Here is a 15311-nt window from a genome sequence, read left to right as displayed (position 1 = left end):
TGGAACAAAAACTGAATCTAATCTAATCTAAAATATGTTGTAGAATACCCATTGTAATCGCTCTATGATGATTAAGATGCCAGATACCACATCACATAGGCTACTTTTAGTAAATAAAGACAAATAACTCTTGATCCAGAATCGAACCCTCAACCTCCCGGACACTAACCCAAAGCACTATCCACTGCACCAACTTCACAGCACTACTCTGTTTGCTGACAGAGATAGTTACCATAGATGTGATTACAGTGTTGCCAGACTGCCAATATTTAATGACCATTTACTTCCCAAAATATGCACAGGATGAAATTTTGTGAGAGACATTTTCATAGTGGAACTGCACTGCGAAGTCCGAATGAATGAATTCTTCGTCACTCTGTATAATGAACAATGGTGCTTGAACACAAGCAACTGAGGTTTTGCTCCAACAACTCAACAATGGTGAAAGCTTATATATTAATTTTTGTACACAAACCTCTCTTCTTCCTAACACTGTCAACACAAGCTAACTGCAAGCCTTCCAACAATGTCCCCACACCAGCCAGGATTGCTTCCCTGAGAGGTCCGCAGTCACAACAGGAGTTTGAGATGAGGAACGACATTACAGCTGCCTCCCTCCGCTCCAATTTGAGCAAGAGGTGTGCTGAAGATACGGGATTCTTGCGAGGCCGGCCCACGTAGCAGACTGCCGAGATGGCGTCTGAGCGGATGGTAGGATTGCTGTTGTTGAGGGCATCCTCCACAATACTAATTGTTGGCTCATTCCACAAGTCATCCAGCATCATCTAGAAACCAGAGAAACAGGTCTAACACTTGAACATCACATGAGCTTTAGATTTGCTATGGGTACCCAATGTGGGAGCCAAACAAAGTAGGCTAATACATAAATTATTTTGTACAAAATTTAATTAGATAATGCATCATCATGTTTGTAGTTTGGAAAGTCCTTATGAAATGCAAATAATTTAAGCATAAAAGTAACAACTCCATGAATAGTAGAGGTATTAAGTCATCAGAGGACACATGAATGAGATTGAGAGCTTTGTACCTTTTTAGGGAATTCTGCACCGAGCTACAGGCTACACGTAACACACATTTACGGCAACCTTTTGGCGTCTGAATACATTATATCAGCCCAACAGTTCTGCTTTTTGACTATAGTGAGGGGTTCTATTGGATGGAGTGGCCAAGGGAAAAAAATAGTTGGCGAGCAGGAGGGAAAGTTGCAGAAAGCTGACTGATGACTGGCAGGGATGTAGAAGCTGCATAGGGCAGGGATGCAACATGGGCACTGATCAGTTAGTGCAGTGAATGATGATGTTGACATGGGGGAGTGGATTGGGAGGGGGAGGCAGAATAGAGGGAGCGATAATTGCAGGGAAAAGGTGCAGGCATATGATGAGTGAAGTTGGGGTACTGGGCTGGCGGTGGAGATGGGTACAGGGCAGGGTGTTAGCAGCAAGAAAGATTAGAACTGTCAACCAGGTCATTAGAGGTCCAGCACAAGCTCAGAATGGGGAAGGAAATTGACTGTGCCCATTTCAAAGGAACCATCCCAGTATCCTCCTTGACCAATTTAGGGAAATTATGACAAATCAAAATCTTGATGACTGGACAAGGATTTCAACTGCTCTCCTCCCAAATGTGGGTCAAGTGTGTTAGCAGTGCACCATCTTGCTTGGTATGAAGGATATGTTACAATGACAACTCCCACCTATGTAGATCAGAAAAGCTGGTGTTTGGCGGAAGGATCCAGATGACATGGATTGTGAAGCAGCCACTGAAACTGAGCAAAGTTGTTCTCAGCAATGTGTTCTGCCAAATAAGTAGTCAACTCTCCTCTTGACCACAGTTTGGCAGTGGCCATTCATTTGGTGAAAAGCTGGTAAGAGGTCATGCCCATATAAAACGCTGTGAAGAAAATGCACCAGAGCTGGTATATGCCATGAGTGCTTTCACAGGGGGGATAGCATAAGCCTGAGATGGGAATGGAGTAGGACATACTGGATGGGTGTATCAGACAGGTTTTGCACCTGGGTGTTCCACAGGGATGTGACCCCAGGGGGTGACAGAGAGTGAAGCATAAAGATGATCCTGGATGCTTTATAGATTGAATGGACAGCAAATGCCATTTTGGGAAGCATGGAAAGAATTGTTGTAGGATTACAAACATTCATCATGTTTCATAGATCTGATCACAAATGGTGTGGTGTCACCGCCAGACACCACACTTGCTAGGTGGTAGCCTTTAAATCGGCTGCGGTCCATTAGTATACGCCGGACCCGCGTGTCGCCACTGTCAGTAATTGCAGACTGAGCGCCACCACACGGCAGGTCTAGAGAGACGTCCTAGCGCTCGCCCCAGTTGTACAGCTGACTTTGCAAGGAACGGTTCACTGACAAATACGCTCTCATTTGCCGAGACGATAGTTAGCATAGCCTTCAGCTACATTTGCTACGACCTAGCAAGGCGCCGTATTCAATTGATATTGAGATTCTATTAATGTATCATCAAGAGCTATGTTCTACAAATGTATTCCAGAAGCTATGTACTTTTCTTTATAGCATTCATTACGTATCCTGTTTCAGACCTCACGCCAGCCTGCGTGAGTTTAAGCGCGTGCCTTTCGGCTTCCTCTCATTGTTTCGAGGCTGTCTTGTCTAGACACAACAAATGGAAAATCTTCATAGATCTGGAACAGATTGAGATATAAATTACACAACTTTTACTTTTACTTTCATGCAATTGGGCCCAATAGACTGCTCCCTGTCACAAGTTTCCTTTCCATTGTCTTCTATCCATCGCTGCCACCCACCATCCAACCAGTTGCACATCTTCATGGAGGCCATACCTTGACCTCTTTCTTTCTTCTTCCCATTAGTTTCCTACCAATGAGGATGACATCCAGGAGCTTCCATGGCTACCTGTTGTCTTCCATTCGAGCCACATGTCCAGTCAACTGCAGTCACTTCCAGCTTATGATTCCTGCTGCTATACTGGCATCTTGGTACAGTTTGTTTAGCTCATGATATTCTCTGATCCCCCATTCACCAATGTTTGCAGCCAACAGCAGACCAAAGACCTTCTCCAGCACTTTGCTCTCAAATACAAGGAGTTCATGAAAGTCTTTCTTCCAGATATTCCATGTGGGTTGGATAAGGGTTTTTTACAGCTGAATTTTGAACTGTATCAAGAGGCACCTGTATAAAAGCAGCTGTGTTGTGCTGTAGAAGGATCAGTGTTGATCCCTACTTCGTACGGTGAGTCCTCCATGAAAAGCAGTTTCAGGTATTTAAATTTGTCAACTCTCTTGTACAACTAGTCTCCAGCTTGCAGTGACAGTAGCTGTTCAGTGTTCTGACCTTGTAAATGAGTCATAACAAGGTAATTTGGTTTGGCTTTGTTCATGAGTAGCCTAAATTTTGTGGCAGCCATGTCCAGTTCTTTGCCCATTTGTTTCAATTCCTCTTCTGATCTACTGATTACACAGATATCACCCACACAAACTACATAAGCCAGATTCTTCCCTTCAATTTGCATCCCTTAAGAGTTCTGTTTATAAGTCTCATGCATGATCTTCCCAAAGAGAAAACTGAACAGAATAGGAAATAAGCCATATCACTGCCTAAGACTTGTCAAATTTCAAAGTCACCTGTAAGTCAGTGTCCCATCATCCTTCGTACTGTGTGTTTCACTCAGGCAGATCTTTACTGTGTTGATGAGCTTCTATCACATTCAAAATCTTTTAGACAGAGGAACAGCCTCTTGCAACATATGTGATTGTAAGTTTTCTTGACATCTACAAATGAAGTATGTAATTCTTTACTGTGTTTTCTCAGTTTTTCAGCAAGCTGTCAAAGAATTAAGATGCAAACTACTGTTGACTGCCCCGACTGAAAACCTTAAGGTTTACATTAACAGACATAGACCACTGTTATAAATTCCAGTAATAATTAACAGTCATAAACTGGTTTTTATTAATAATAGCAGTTATCTACACAATGAATTAGTAAAAACTTGATTACAATGAATATTATTGTCCATAATTTAGCTAACATGAAACTTCACTCTCAATATTTAGTTTCAGAACACAAAAGATTTTAAATGGCAGGTAATAAAAGATTGTGGATTTACACTACTGTTTGGTTTTTGGTATGTACAAATGTCAGAAGCTTCATTAGGCTTTGTCTGGATAATGACGCTGAGTAAAGAGTAGTTTGTGTTTTATAAAAGTGTAGTAAACAGCAGATAGACCTGCATAGAATTGATACTAGGTGCAAGGTTTGAAAAACCTCTTATTGTTTGATTACATGATTATCAAACTATCACTGGAAATGTAGCCATTTAATATCTGGCAATATACACACAGGAATATTTCAAGTGGGGCAGCCACATAAAAATAATTGTTTGAAAGGAATATGCCAGGCTAAGATTCATTGGAAGAATCCTTAGGAAGTGTAGTCCATCTACCAATGCGGTAACTTACAAAACTCTTGTTCAGTTAATACATGAGTATTGTTTCTCAGTTTGGAACTGTTATTAGGTAGGATTAATAGAGGAAAGAGAAAAGATACAAAGAACAGCAGCATGTTTCATCACTTGGCGTGTGTGTAAGCATCATACAGATGCTGTACAGATGCTACAAGAGAAATGTTGTGCATCATGGTGCAGTTTACTGTTGAAATTTCAAGAGGATGTATTGCAAGAAGAGTTGAACAATATATTGCATCCTCCTACACACATCTCTTGAAAAGACTATGAAGGTAAAATGAGAGAGATTTAAGCTTATGAGAAGGCTCACCAACACTAATTTTCACATGCAAAATATGTGACACATTCAGGAAAGAGGGTAGTTATGAAGGTATAAAGGTAAAAAATAACCTCTGTGACCACCTGCATGGTGATTTGCAAAGTAAGGATGTACAAGTATTCACACGCAGGAGTGACATTGGATTCTTGAAAATGCATGATATGCTGTAGCTGAATGTGAAAAATAACAATGAAACAAATTTAGGTAACAGTTTCTCATCACTGATGAAGTTGTTAGAGATGGATGAGGCACAAGAATGATGAATAACTGATTTTTCTTGTATCCAGATTGATCATATCATTATACATTCAACAAATAGGCATTAGTGTCTCAAGTTGGGGACAAAAGAAAAGAAGATAACCGTGAAATGTCATTACACTAATACACATCTGCTTTCTTCCACTTATCACATGAATTTCACAACTCCTACCAGAAAAAATATCCATCAGACTCTAAATGAGCAAACTACTTTTGCGTTAAAAATTTTATTTCCAAGTACTGTACAAGAGTAAGTTACTCAATAATTGAGGGGCTTCGTAAAAATGAAGGAATTGTCAGATTTTGATCCCTGTTTGTTCCTAGGGCACTTTTTGGCAATTAAAATGACTTTAATCTGAGGATAATTTGTGTACATACAGAATCAAGTGGCTGCGTGGCTCAAATGCCCTTTTAATCCTCACTTCTGCTTGTAATTGTTTTGGTGAGCTAGCTCCTGGGCCCAGTGGAATTGCTCTCACAAACTGTATTGAATTTGCAGCTGAGTTAGTCCCTCTTTTAACCGTAATCTAATGTAGATCCCTCAAGCAAAAAGCTGTGCCCAGTGGTCGGAAGAAAGCAAAGATCACTTGTGGTGTGGAGAAACAGCTGAAATCATTAAACTGAACAAAGCTCCAGAGCAGTGGTATCCCTATCAGTTTTTACACTGAATGTACAGCTGTGTTAGCCCATCCTTTAACTATAATCCACCATAGATCCCTTGAACAAAAAACTATGCCAAGTAATCTGAAGAAAATACAGTCTACAAGAGGGATAGCAGAAGTGCTCCACAAAACTGACTTACAATACTCTTAGCATCCATTTGTTGTAGAATCTCAGACCATATTTTGAGTTGAAATATAAATGATGTATCTTGAACAGAATGACCTCTTTCATGGCAACTAGCATGGATTCCAAAAACATCGATCATGTGAAATGCAATTCGCATGTTTCTCATCTGACATACCGAAAACTTTCGATCAAGACCGTCAGGTAGATGCAGCACTGCACCACATCTATGCTTATTAACAACAATATGATTATATGGGATATAAAGGAAAATTTGTGATTGGATTGATGCTGTAACTTACCAAACAAAAGTGTTGGTATGTTGATAGAGACTATGACAAACACAAACACAAACACAAATTTCAAGCTTTCACAACCCCAAAGAGGGAAGGAGAGGGAAAGACGAAAGGACGTGGGTTTTAAGGGAGAGGGTAAGGAGTCATTCCAATCCCGGGAGTGGAAAGACTTGCCTTAGGGGGAAAAAGGGGCAGGTATACACACACACACACACACACACACACACACACACACACACATATCCATCCGCACATATACAGACACAAGCAGACATATGTAAAGGCAAAGAGTTTGGGCAGAGATGTCAGTCGAGGCCAAACTCTTTGCCTTTACATATGTCTGCTTGTGTCTGTATATGTGTGGATGGATATGTGTGTGTGTGTGCGAGTGTATACCTGTCCCTTTTTCCCCCTAAGGCAAGTCTTTCCGCTCATGGGATTGGAATGACTCCTTACCCTCTCTTAAAACCCACATCCTTTCGTCTTTCCCTCTCCTTCCCTCTTTCCTGATGAAGCAACCTTGGGTTGTGAAAGCTTGAATATTTGTGGGTGTGTTTCTTATTGTGTCTATCAACATACCAGCGCTTTCTCGTTTGGTAATCCTACAGAAATACTCTACAAAGAAGATTGGTTAAAAATAACTTGTGAGACCTGCCTAGAGCATTGGTAGACTGTGTGGGACCTGTGCCACATAAGACTAATAGGGGAGATTGAATTTATACAGAGAAGGACAGCAAAAATGGTCACTGGTTTGTTTGACCTGTGGGAAAGAGACATAGAGATGCTAGGGGAAAAAATACTGAAATGGCAGACACTTTAAGATAGGTGCAAACTACCCCGAGAAAACCTACCTACAAAGAGTCAAGAACAGGCTTAACATGATGACTGTAGGATATACTACAAGACAAGATTAAATTACTTACAATACACAAAGAGGCATTTAAACAGTCATTATTCCCACACTCTATACATGAATGAAGCAGGAGGAAACCCTATTAGCTGTTACGGTGGGGCGCATCCCCTTCCACACACCTCACAGTGGTTCACAGAGCATGGATGTATGTGTAGGCTGTACATGTGATCCACAAAACTATCATTCAATATTGTTGACATCCATTTGTTTTAGAATTTTAGAACATATTGTGAGCACAAATGCAATGCGGTATCTCGAATAGAATGACCTGCTCCATGCCAACCAGCATGGATTCTGAAAACACTGATCATGTGAAATCCAACTTGCACTTTTCTCGCATGACATACTGAAAGTGAAGAATTGAGGCAGTCAGGAAGATACAGAAAATTAAAAACATACCTCATTAACCACTCATTCTACAATTTACCCTGTTATCTACATTCAGAGATTAAAAAGTTTTGTTAGCTACATGGCAAGTAGCAACGTTCACTGTAAAGCTACATGATAAGCAATAACTTATTGTAACCATGACTCAGTGTTTACATACAATTTACAGATGTATATCAATGCTTCCTTTGTATCATTGTAAGTGAGTAAATATTAAGTTGAAACTTTGCTGCACAGTGAAAATTTCATTCTGAAAATATTAAGTTACTAACAGTAGATAAACAGCAGCTGTGCATTAAAACTGAGGAGGCAGCTGATGTTTTCAAAGTAACAACTTTCATTCTAATTTCCTTGATTAAATTTAGTTGACATTAGCATGAATGGTGTTCAGTAGTACACTGACTGTTTATTGTTAATATGGTAGACAGGCGAAGTTTCCATGATTTCCTTGTTTTTTGTTGATGAAAAGCCTTGCTTTTTCTGAATCCCTGAAGGTTCTCCTGATGAATGATGGAATGAATGAATGAATCAATGACTGTTGAGACAATATGGTTGTCCTGTAGCCAGAACATCAAAGACTCAACTCAGTTGCATAACCAGCAATTTGGTAATTATGTCATATCAAGAAATTCTAAAAGAGTGTGTAGATACTGTTACTTGTTTACATATATGATCCTTACCTTACAGAATGAAAAAGTTCTTTACCCACTTTAAGATTTATAAACTCATCTTTCCTAAAACGAAAAATGAGGCAGTAATATGGATAATAAATACTCACATTTCCCTCTCTTAAAGCAATCCGTATCGTTCCAACTGCTCCTCTTAGGGAAAGGTTGTGTGTTTCTGGATAATAGATTTCATCAAAAAGCCCAGGAAAAGCTCGTAGACTCAGAGGAAGCCAATGGACTAAGAGGTTTCGCAGCCCAGTACTGCAACAAAATAGAAATCCAAATAAACAATTCATACACAAAACAGTTCACTTCTTATTCAAACAAAACTATTATTTTAATATTACGTGAAGCCACACTGATATATCAGTTGGATGAGGTCAGAGACACTGGAAAAATTGGCACTCAGAAACATTTTTTCTATGCCTAGTTTTTAGAATCATGAAAGAAGGTTGTATACATGGAAGAACCCTGGAGATACTAAAAGGTATCAGATAGATTATATAATGGTAAGACAGAGATTTAGGAACCAGGTTTTAAATTGTAAGACATTTCCAGGGGCAGATGTGGACTCTGACCACAATCTATTGGTTATGACCTGTAGATTAAAACTGAAGAAACTGCAAAAAGGTGGGAATTTAAGGAGATGGGACCTGGATAAACTAAAAGAACCAGAGGTTGTACAGAGATTCAGGGAGAGCATAAGGGAGCAATTGACAGGAATGGGGGAAATAAATACAGTAGAAGAAGAATGGGTAGCTTTGAGGGATGAAGTAGTGAAGGCAGCAGAGGATCAAGTAGGTAAAAAGACGAGGGCTAGTAGAAATCCTTGGGTAACAGAAGAAATATTGAATTTAATTGATGAAAGGAGAAAATATAAAAATGCAGTAAGTGAAACTGGCAAAAAGGAATACAAACATCTCAAAAATGAGATCGACAGGAAGTGCAAAATGGCTAAGCAGGGATGGCTAGAGGACAAATGTAAGGATGTAGAGGCCTATCTCACTAGGGGTAAGATAGATACCGCCTACAGGAAAATTAAAGAGACCTTTTGAGATAAGAGAACAACTTGTATGAATATCAAGAGCTCGGATGGAAACCCAGTTCTAAGCAAAGAAGGGAAAGCAGAAAGGTGGAAGGAGTATATAGAGGGTCTATACAAGGGCGATGTACTTGAGGACAATATTATGGAAATGGAAGAGGATGTAGATGAAGATGAAATGGGAGATACGATACTGCGTGAAGAGTTTGACAGAGCACTGAAAGACCTGAGTCGAAACAAGGCCCCCGGAGTAGACAATATTCCATTGGAACTACTGACGGCCGTGGGAGAGCCAGTCCTGACAAAACTCTACCATCTGGTGAGCAAGATGTATGAAACAGGTGAAATACCCTCAGACTTCAAGAAGAATATAATAATTCCAATCCCAAAGAAAGCAGGTGTTGACAGATGTGAAAATTACCGAACTATCAGCTTAATAAGTCACAGCTGCAAAATACTAACACGAATTCTTTACAGACAAATGGAAAAACTAGTAGAAGCCAACCTCGGGGAAGATCAGTTTGGATTCCGTAGAAACAGTGGAACACGTGAGGCAATACTGACCTTACGACTTATCTTAGAAGAAAGATTAAGGAAAGGCAAACCTACGTTTCTAGCATTTGTAGACTTAGAGAAAGCTTTTGACAATGTTGACTGGAATACTCTCTTTCAAATTCTAAAGGTGGCAGGGGTAAAATACAGGGAGCGAAAGGTTATTTACAATTTGTACAGAAACCAGATGGCAGTTATAAGAGTCGAGGGACATGAAAGGGAAGCAGTGGTTGGGAAGGGAGTAAGACAGGGTTGTAGCCTCTCCCCGATGTTGTTCAATCTGTATATTGAGCAAGCAGTAAAGGAAACAAAAGAAAAATTCGGAGTAGGTATTAAAATTCATGGAGAAGAAATAAAAACTTTGAGGTTCGCCGATGACATTGAAATTCTGTCAGAGACAGCAAAGGACTTGGAAGAGCAGTTGAATGGAATGGACAGTGTCTTGAAAGGAGGATATAAGATGAACATCATAAAAGCAAAACAAGGATAATGGAATGTAGTCTAATTAAGTCGGGTGATGCTGAGGGAATTAGATTAGGAAATGAGGCACTTAAAGTAGTTAAGGAGTTTTGCTATTTGGGGAGAAAAATAACTGATGATGGTCGAAGTAGAGAGGATATAAAATGTAGGCTGGCAATGGCAAGGAAAGCGTTTCTGAAGAAGAGAAATTTGTTAACATCCAGTATTGATTTAAGTGTCAGGAAGTCATTTCTGAAAGTATTCGTATGGAGTGTAGCCATGTATGGAAGTGAAACATGGACGATAAATAGTTTGGACAAGAAGAGAATAGAAGCTTTCGAAATGTGGTGCTATAGAAGAATGCTGAAGATTAGATGGGCAGATCACATAACTAATGAGGAAGTATTGAATAGGATTGGGGAGAAGAGAAGTTTGTGGCACAGCTTGACCAGAAGAAGGGATCGGTTGGTAGGACATGTTCTGAGGCATCAAGGAATCACCAATTTAATATTGGAGGGCAGCGTGGAGGGTAAAAATCGTAGAGGGAGACCAATAGATGAATACACTAAGCAGATTCAGAAGGATGTAGGTTGCAGTAGGTACTGGGAGATGAAAAAGCTTGCACAGGATGGAGTAGCATGGAGAGCTGCATCAAACCAGTCTCAGGACTGAAGACCACAACAACAGTTTTTAGATGGGCGGATTCAAATAAATTTGGGATGTTGAATTAAGAGGCGTAACAAGATTTCTTCTATCTTATCACATTTCTGAGATTCAGAATAACAACAACATTGTATCAATTTTTTTCTAATATGTGGTGAATATTAATAAAACCAAATAATTGGATAGATAAAAAATCTACTCACCATGCAGAGGCAGGACAACACATATACAAAAATAGGTTTTAGATATGCAAGCTTTCTTCTTCTGGCACAAGGGTTGAAGGGTAAGAAAGAGAGGTGAATTAAAAGGACTGGAGTAGTTTAGGACAAGGGACAAAGTTCAGGGAAGTCACCCAGAATCCCAGGTCAGAGGAACCAAAACAATAACCATAATTTGAATTACCACCCAAATTTTGCAAGATTTCTTTTTTAAGTTGAGTTTCTCTCCTGTTTCTGAAAAAACAGTCAACAATGGCTTTTAAAAAAATTCAAACATGTAACTCAAAAGTCATGAGTGAGTGGCTTGAAGACTTCTTAAGTAACAAAACTAAGTATGTTGGTCTGGACAAGAAATGTTCATGACAGAAAAGACTGTTGTCATGGGTGCCACAGGGATACATGGCAGGACTAATCTTGTTCTCAATACACAGTAAATAATCTGACAGAATGGATGAGTAGCATTCTGTTACTGTTTGCTGATCATGCTGTAACTGTAGGAGGATATGGAATGGCTTAAACAGAATTGCAGCTTGCTAAATTAATGTTGATGAGCAGCAGAAACAATTCTGTAATGTTCAAGGACAGTATTAGTGGTGTGTAGCTTGACAAAGTCACATCAGTTAAATATCTAAGTGTAGCATTGGAAAATGACATGAAATGGAACAAGCACATGAGGTCAACAGTAGGGAAGTTATTGCAAGAATTCTAGGAAAATGCACCTTATTTGTAAAGGAGACTGAATATAGAACACTAATGTGACACATTTTTGAATCCTGCTTGAGTGACTGGGAACCGCAAGACATAAAACCAATTCATAGCCATGCTGCTGGATTTCTTTCTGATAGGTTTGGTCAACATACGAGTATTATGGAGGCACTTTATGATCTCAAATGGGAACCCCTGGAAGGAAGATTATGTTGTTTTCACAAAACACTATTGAGAAAATTTGGAGATTCAGCATTTCTGGCTGACTGCAGAATACATAATGTACATTTTGAGAAAGAACCAAGCAGACAAGATAAGAGAGGCACTGCCATGTGCCATATGGTAACTTGGAGAGTACGTATGTAGATGTAGATGTAGTATCAAAGGTCTCATTGATCAACAATTATCTAATTTTTGGCCCAATAAACACATTTTCTCTCAATAAGGCTTCACTGATCTTAGGAAAAAGTCTTTCAAATGATTGAAAGCCATCCCATTTTTGTCAAGAGACTTAGCAAAACTCTCCAAAAGTCTTAACTTAATATTAGGCAGAGAACTAATGACTTCATTTAATGTAAGATAACATTAACACTATTCAAGTATTATGTCTTAAGCCTGTTCTGACCAGCCAACTCCTGCCCCCAAGGCAGTACAAGGAGCGATCTATGATTGTGGGACTTGTCACAAATTCCTTCAGCTGTTTTTTCAATAGAGGAATCCTGATGATTGCGTTGCCACTGCTTCTCATTTTGCCTCATGAGGCGAAGAGAACACCATTCCGGATCTCCCTACCTCAGAAAAAATCTGGAGAGCTACCAGGAATTGAACCCAGGTTGTCCTGTGGCCAAATTGATCCATTCTAACCCACAATCCAGGATGGATCAACAACAATACAAAGGGGAAAGATTGCTACTCATGCCACAGAGGAGGTGTTGACCAGCAGACAGGCACATTTTGAAGTAGCAAAGCTATCAGACTAGTCTTTCTTCAGATGTAAAAAACACGCACATGACCACTGTCATCTTTGGATACTGATGCCTGATAGGATAGCAGGCACATGTGAGGCTGGAATGGGGACAGACGCTAGTGAAGGTTGGGGCCAGGGATGTTACAAGAATGGTGCATACATTTTAGGAAGAGATACCATCTGCGCAATTCAGAAAACTTGGTGTGTGTAGGAAGAGTCCAAATGGCACAGGCTGTCAAGCAGACATTGAAGTCAAGCACAATGTGTTATGTTGTACATTTGATAACCTGGTGGTCTAACTGTCTTTTGGCCCCAATTTGGTAGTGGCCATTAATGCAAGACAGACTCGGTGGAGAGGTTCTGGTATGGGTAATGGGATTTGAGAAGCTACTGGAGATCATGCTGGAACTCTATCAGTTATACTCAACCCAAAACCAATATTGAGGCCTATTTTACTCAGTTAATTCCTTGATCTAACTGTGATCCACTTTCTTTCCTCATGCAACACTGCCAGACAACTTTCACAAACTTACTAACCTCCAGCATTGCCTCATCAATTTCCCCAAATCCCTCAACAAGGAAACCAACCTCACATCCACAGAAAGAACAGCAAACCAACACTTGAAGACTGAACCCAACCTTATAATCCTACCTGTCACCCAAAGGCTTTACCTCTGGGGTTATGTGCTGCAGGAATTACCTGGTGGAGAGACTCCATCAGCTACCAGACATGTTCACCTACAAGCCTGCCCACAATGAGCCCATTCTTGAAATCCAGTTTAATGTCCAGTCACTCCTTAAATCCCTAGGTCCATCCCAGAACCTCTCTGTGATTCTATCTCCATTCTCTCTCCACCACTCTTGCCTTCTTAATGCTTCCTAAAACACACAGACCAAACCACCCATGATGCCTCATTCTCGCTGGGTACTGCACCCCCATAGGGAGAATTTCCACCTTTGTGGTCCAACACCTTCAGCCTATTATGTGTAACCTGTCCTATAGAAAAAAAGACACCAACCATTTCCTCCATCAACTATGCACATTTCCTTTTCCTTTAGCACTCAGTGCCCTGCTAATCAGTGTTGACAGCACTTCCCTTTACACTAAAATCCCCAATGCCAATGGCCTGCCTACCACTGAACATAAACTTTCCTAACACCCAACTGATTCTAAAGTTACAATCTTTTTCCTGGTCACCATGATCAACTGTATCCACCCCCCCCCCCCCCCTCCCCCAATTACTTCATGTTTTGAAGACATAATCTAAAAACAAATCCACAGTACAACCACAGGCATCCACAGGGCACTAACTTATTTGTGGGTCATCTGGAGCAGTCCTTTCTAGTAACTCAGAATCTCACACTCAATATCTGGTTCATATTCAACAATTATATTTTCACAATTTGGATCACAGATTAGGATCGCATATCCACATTCCTTTGGAAACTCAACACTTTTCCCCTAGTCACTTTGTGTAGTCCTCTTCAGCCTAACAAGCCACCTTGCTTGATTTTGACCTCCACCTCAAGGATGGTTCTATCAGTACCTCTATCCACATCAAACATGATTCTCACTAACTACTTCCATATCAGGAACTGCCACCTATTCAACACCAAGAAGTCCCTTCCATACATCCTAGCCATCTGTGGTTGTCACATTTGCTGTAACTAGTGGTCCCTCTTGAAATATGCTGAAGGTCTCACTAAGGCCTTCAAAGACTGAAATGACACTCCATACTTGGTCCAGAATCATATCTCCCATGTGATGTCTCCCTAGTAACTTACCCTCCACCACATACCTGCTGAACAGCCACAAAAAACTGACACCCTCATGACTCGGTACGTGCAAGGCATAGTGCAAGTGAATCATATGCTCCATCAGGATGTTGACCAGCTCTTGTACATTGAAATAAGAAATTTTCTCCACACTGCCCATTTCATCTCTCCCCCAACGGTATTCAGCCTTCGTAGCTGGCAAAATTCTTGTTCCTCTATTCCAACCCTGCTCCCAACACTTTGCTCCACGATCCATATCCCTGCAGCAGATGTATATGCAAGATCTATCCAATACATCTTCCCACTACCACCTACTCCAGTCCTGTCACAGCCATCTCCTACCCATTGAAAGAAGGACTAACTGTGAAAGCTGCCATGGGGTCTACCAACTTTGATGCAATCACTATGAACACTCTATGTGGGCACGACTGCAATTAAGCTGTCTTCCCACACAAATGGGCACAGCCAAATCCCTGGAAGAGAGACAGATAGGCCACCCAGTTGCCGAGCATGGTGTGCAAAAAATGGTATGTTTGACTTCATCAACTGCTTTACAGACTGTGTCATCTGGATCCACCCCACCAGATTTTTCTGAATTTTGTGAGCAGAAACGCTCCTTACAACATATCCTTTTTGCTTAACCTTCATGAGTTCCTACCTCCACCTGTCTCTCATTCCCTTCTGCACTATCACCCCAGCCTCACACTTGCCTTCTATGCACCAAATGCACCTGCGTAGTCCTTTTACCTTCTCTGCTTCTCCCTTCTCTCCCTCCGCACCCCCCACCTCCCCCCTCCCCCCCCCCCTCCC

General features: G+C 40.6%; 1 protein-coding gene across 1 annotated transcript in view; it reads right to left on the bottom strand.

Annotated features, from left to right (window-relative positions):
• The window catches only part of LOC124716914, a 381964-nt gene that overhangs the window by 178044 nt on the left and 188609 nt on the right, over positions 1–15311 (bottom strand). The window contains exons 11-12 of the mRNA XM_047243483.1: positions 8230–8380; positions 476–785 (exon numbers count right to left, since the gene is read on the bottom strand). Of these exons, the coding sequence (XP_047099439.1) occupies positions 476–785; positions 8230–8380 (461 nt within the window). The remainder of the gene's footprint in view (positions 1–475; positions 786–8229; positions 8381–15311) is intronic.

The sequence above is a fragment of the Schistocerca piceifrons genome, chromosome 9 (genome assembly GCF_021461385.2).
Source record: "Schistocerca piceifrons isolate TAMUIC-IGC-003096 chromosome 9, iqSchPice1.1, whole genome shotgun sequence".
In the NCBI taxonomy this organism is placed as follows: Eukaryota; Metazoa; Arthropoda; class Insecta; order Orthoptera; family Acrididae; genus Schistocerca; species Schistocerca piceifrons.
This window is presented reverse-complemented; position numbering and strand designations above follow the sequence as displayed.